This window comes from Aptenodytes forsteri, unplaced genomic scaffold (assembly GCF_000699145.1).
Source record: "Aptenodytes forsteri isolate BGI_AS27 unplaced genomic scaffold, ASM69914v1 Scaffold155, whole genome shotgun sequence".
Classification (NCBI taxonomy): Eukaryota; Metazoa; Chordata; class Aves; order Sphenisciformes; family Spheniscidae; genus Aptenodytes; species Aptenodytes forsteri.
The window spans coordinates 2,437,018-2,442,650 of NW_008794446.1; the positions used below are offsets into that span (position 1 = coordinate 2,437,018).

The 5,633-nt window shown below is 41.3% G+C and overlaps 1 protein-coding gene across 2 annotated transcripts in view; it reads left to right on the forward strand.

The window, feature by feature from the left end:
* The window catches only part of TRPC4 (transient receptor potential cation channel subfamily C member 4), a 115,056-nt gene that overhangs the window by 65,428 nt on the left and 43,995 nt on the right, over positions 1 to 5,633 (forward strand). For both annotated transcript variants that reach the window (XM_009290176.1, XM_019474853.1), the window contains one exon: positions 1,624 to 1,960. In XM_009290176.1, coding sequence (XP_009288451.1) covers positions 1,624 to 1,960 — 337 coding nt within the window. The remainder of the gene's footprint in view (positions 1 to 1,623; positions 1,961 to 5,633) is intronic.

The following is a 5,633-nucleotide window of genomic DNA, read 5'->3' on the forward strand; positions in this document are numbered from 1 at the left end:
AGCACGTGAAGGACCCCACACAGGAGCAGGTGGATGCTCCCGAAGTACGCAGTGATCCTGTGGAGAGTCTGTGCTGGAGCAGGCTCCTGGCAGGATTTGTGACCCTGTGGGGGACCCACGCTGGAGCAGTCTGTTCCTGAAGGACTGCACCCCGTGGAAAGGACCCACGCTGGAGCAGTTTGTGAAGAACTGCAGCCCGTGGGAAGGACTCATGTTGGAGAAGTTCATGGAGGACTGTCTCCTGTGGGAGGGACCCCACACTGGAGCAGGGGAAGAGTGTGAGGAGGAAGGAGTGGCAGAGACAATGTGTGATGAACTGACCGCAACTCCCATTCCCCGTCCCCCTGTGCTTCTGGGTGGGAGGAGGTAGAGAAAATGGGAGTGAAGTTGAGCCTGGGAAGAAGGGAGGGGTGGGGTGAAGGTGTTTTAAGATTTGGTTTTAGTTCTCATTATCCTACTCTGATTTGATTGGCAATAAATTAGATTAATTTTTTCCAAGTCAAGTCTGTTTTGCCCGTGATGGTAATTGGTGAGTGATCTCTCCCTGTCCTTATCTCGACCCACAAGCCTTTCGTTATATTTTCTCTCCCTGTCCAGCTGAGGAGGGGAGTGATAGAGCAGCTTTGGTGGGCACCTGGCATCCAGCCAAGGTTAATGCACCACAATGTCTTTTTTTTTTTTTTTAAACAAACTGCAACAACTCTGGCTCTCTTTGATATATGTTGCCTTTATTTTCTATTTCTTATGTCAAGTCCAGCATGCTGCTACTCTATGTTCCCTTTATAAAAGAAACCATTAGGGAAAATAGGAACTAGTGATCAAATAAAAATATGACATAAAACCCTAGAATATACTTAAAGCTTCTTTGAAAAGCTATCTGAAAAATATTAAATATTGACTGGGTTTGGGTTTTTTTGGTGAAATTAAATTTTAAGGATCATATTTTAAAAACTGAAATCACATCATGGGGAACAGACAGACCATAAAATATGGTACAGGATAGGAGTATATCCTGACAAGGATTAGTGAAGCACTGGGGAATGTTAGTGCTTAGTTCGTATTGTGCAAGCATTATGTAATCTATCTGTAAGAGGTTTGTCAGTATAAAAGCATGTAAGCCTGATTTTTAGAGAATTAGCAGGGAAGATACTGAGAATAGTTCGTTCATGGCTGTGGAATTCAGTTTCCCTGTTTACAGATCTCAATCATGCTTTTCATTTTCATAGTGACTTGCACCTCGCGTTCTGTGAATTCTCCACAAATGTTGCTGGTTGAATAATGGAAGTATTTGTGAACTTGTTTTTCAGTTTGAAATCAGCTTTTGGGGTACATGTGTTTTACAGTCTGTTGGCTCCTTGTGTAATCAACCAACAGGGAAGTCAAGCTTTATTGTGAAAAGTGAATTTTGATGGCTTTGTACTATACTTTTTGCACTGAAGGAAGGGCAGGCTGACCCAGCCCTGTCTTACTGGGATTGTCAGTATGAGTGGGCTTGCACAGGCTGTGGATTTATTTTTTTTTAATCACTATCCAAATGTTACTTATCGTAACATACGTAGCATGGAAATAACTTTACAGAGGTAACAAGGAACTAACCATCTTCCTTTCTTCTTCTCTCTGTAGTTTGTTGCTCAGCCCAACTGCCAGCAGCTGCTTGCATCCCGCTGGTACGACGAGTTCCCCGGATGGAGGAGGCGACACTGGGCTGTGAAGATGTTGACATGTGTTGTGATAGGACTCCTTTTCCCAGTCTTCTCTGTGTGCTACCTGATAGCTCCCAAAAGCCCATTAGGGCTGTTTATCAGAAAGCCATTTATCAAATTTATCTGCCATACTGCATCCTACTTGACTTTTCTGTTCCTGCTGTTGCTTGCCTCTCAGCACATTGACAGGTCAGACTTCAAGATGCAGGGACCGCCACCAACCATCGTCGAGTGGATGATATTACCGTGGGTCCTGGGTAAATGTATTACTAAAGAAAATACAGTGAAAAGTGTTTTGACCCCTGTGGTTTTGCCAAGCATTCCTGAGGTGGGAAGATACAGTAGAGAGTTTCGTCATGAATTATTGACCTACCAAAACAGGCAAATGGTCCATCTCCTTCGATACCTAGCAAGAGTAGTAGATAACTTGGGAAGAGTTTAAAAATCCAAACTGTTGCCACCTGATATATTACAGTGAGGGAAGACAAAAGATATCAGGGGCTCCTTCCTGTGATTAAGCAGTGCCCTGAAACATACATGTTGATATGATTTTTAATATCTATTTTCTCCAGGCCAGAAATTGTTCTGATTCTTCTAACTGTCCATTTTTTTTCTTTGTTAGTCTACTTTTAAAAAAGGGTTCCTTTGCCATGATAATTATTTTTCATGTATTAGAATGAGGCACAGTGTCATTTCTGGAGTGTTGTCACTAACCTCAGTTACCTAAAGTATGCTTCTTTCTAATATGACAGACCTACCTACTGCAAATAGCGCTGACCAGCATATTCAAGTGAGTATTTTCATTAAAATACACATGGAGAGTATTTCTGCTGTGCAAAACCATTGATGAGAACTTGTCACTCAACTTCAAACAAAATATTTTACATCAGAAGGAATAAGAAAATCCCCTGCATTTTTAAAATGGGGGGAAAGAGTCCGACTCTGTCCTGATAGTTTAAAATAAAAATTTCAGTCTGGGATTATTGAAAGCCTACTTTGTGTGGGCCATGTCAGCCTTAAATGTCTTCCTGTGTGATTGCTCAATCCTATCGGATTGGACTATCCTAGGTCCTCCCTACCTTTGGATGTCTCCCCTGCTAGATGGTATGTCTCTTGCTGTGCCATGGTCTCTTCCCTGTTTCTTGTTTTAGGAACCAACACAAGCTGGACCAGGTCAGGCCAAAGATAGTTGGTCTTGACTGAAATGAAATTGTAGAAGGAGGGACTTAGTAGCCTTAACTGCAAGCATTTAAGTTTGATATCTTCATTTAAATTGTCATCACATAGACAAGTTCATGCACCAACTTTTCTGAAATGTTTTGGTCGGGTTTTGATACTGTTACCTCTCTCAGAGCTTCCCATTAAGATGCTGTTTCTCTTCACTTTTGCAATTTTTCCCAAACACCTGGCTTTTTTTAGAGCAACCAAACTGACAAGGCTTTTGGCATCATTGATCATATTTAATTTACAATGCAGTGTTGAATTTATAATACACTAATTGGCAGTGCCTGATATTCCAGAGAAGAATGAGTCAGTGGCTTTTCCTCTATATGTTCCTGGCTAGAGCATTGCAGGAAGCTGGAGGCAGAGCTACATCTGTCTTTCACTTAAGCAAACAAGCATGCATGATTGAAAACCCTGTGTACACTTACTTGTGAGGAACCTCTCAGAAGGACCTGCCTTCCACAGATGAACGGCTTTCTGAGATTTCCCCCATGATAGCACAGCATAAAACAGTCCTCACCACCAGCCTTCATTGTGAGGTGTGTTGTCCTTTGCTGGGTAAATATTGCTACTAACATTCAAAAAGCCAATATCTAGTATTATTGCAAAGGAATTAATCAATCTGGCAGGCTGCTTAGAATGACATTTCCTACAGACAAATCAAACTAACTTCCGTGGATGAGATTCACATTTAAATATTAAAAAAAATTTCCTCCAGTAAATTTTCCCAGTTTTTTACCATTGAGAAATAAGAAACCAATATAAAATTCATTAGTTTGATACATTACTTCCTTAGAAATAAATGCTACAATGCTGAGGAGGAGCAGGGGGGGTCTTCTGTGCGAGGAGACATTAGTCTGCCCTTCCAAAATAGCAGGTGGTCAGTATCTATCCAGCTTTCACAGTATCCTGAGGCTGAAGGATAATAGGAACAAACGCATAGGTGACACATAGACCTTGACACACCAGAGGGGGTTTTATCATTAACCTATCTTTTTAAAGAAAGAAATTAGAGCCCAGAGAAAAAGGCACAGTTTCAGAAGGGCAAGGGCTAGTTTCAGCTAAAGGCAGTTCTCAAATTTTGGTGACTAACTGCTCTCCAGAAAACATGCAGTGGGAAAAGGAAGAACCTCCATTGCCCTCAACCTCTGACACTGTTGTTTACTCAGGAAAGGTTTAAGTAACTCAGCATCCCAAAGCACTTGTTTGAAGAAACCATTAACCCTGAGAATTATGACTATCAAGATGACTATCATTTCTAAAAGCAGCATTATTATTTGCAGCGTAGACTCATATGGCCAGATTATGCCAGTACTGCCTGTGCTGAATAAGCCCTTCCTCTGCAAGCAGTACAGGTCAAGTCAAGGGAACTGTTTGCATAAACAAATATTCATGAGCATGAATAAAGATCAATAGTCAGATACCATGTGGTCAAATAGCTTGTGGTTAATCTAGACTGTAATGTTCAGAGAAACTCTGCCTTCCAAAATCTCTTGCATCTAAAATGATGTATTTTACACACTGATCTCTAGTGGTTCCTAATTAGTGGCTTCCTGTAGTTCCAGTTTCACGTTTGCTGGGTTCCACTTTCAGACTTGGGTTGATGTAGTGCCTTAGCCCACCCAAATGATAAGGCCCCAGATTCACCCATCGTCATCTCAGGCAATTCATTAGGTACCTAAGTTCCCTGTATCATTGAAGGAGGCAGACACACATCTCCACAGAACACTTCAGCTGTGAGCTGAATGAATGAATCTCAGCCAAAACCTGCTGGTTTTTTATTCACATACGTACAAACTGTGGTCTAGTCATCTTTTAATAAATGAAATAAATAGTTTTATTAAGTCCTTATTAATAAGCTAAGGTTAGTTTCCAGGCCACAATTTAGTCTGTCATCTCTTCAAACTATTCAGTTATGCAGTATCCTTAAAAAGAGTAAATGCAGCACTCTTGAATTACACAAGGGAGCCTAAATCTGAGGTACATAGATATATCTTTGCATTTTCTGGATGTAGACGAAAAATGTTGACATCTGAGAAAAAACTACCGTGGCTCTAGGGTTATAGTTTTCCTCTGAAATTGGAAACATGACCAAGTAAACCCTTTTCCCAAAGCAAAGGTTATCCTGGAGCAGCTACAGCATGTCAAAACTATTAACATTTTAAACAATAGAATTCTTTGTTTGTCTTTCTCTTAATTCAAATAGCTCTGCATGCAGTTTGCATTTTAATAGCTACCTCCCTTAAAATGAAGAGGGGAAAAGGAGCTCTTCTTTCCAGGCTTCTCATTGACATGAATTTCAGCATAGAATCATAGAATCATTTAGGACCTTTAAGATCATCGAGTACAACTGTTAACCTAACACTGCCAAGTCCACCACTAAACCATGTCCCTAAGCACCACATCTACATGTCTTTTAAATACCTCCAGGGATGGTGACTCAACCACTTCCCTGGGCAGCCTGCTCCAGTGCTTGACAACCCTTTCGGTGAAGAAAGTTTTCCTAATATACAGTCTAAACCTGCCCTGGCACAACTTGAGGCCATGTATTCTTGTCCCATCACCTGTTACTTGGGAGAAGAGACTGACACTCACCTCGCTACAACCTCCTTTCAGTTCTCCCGAGCCTCTTTTTCTCCAGGCTAAACTACCCCAGTTCCCTCAACCGCTCCTCATAAGACTTGTGCTCCAGACCCTTCACCAGCT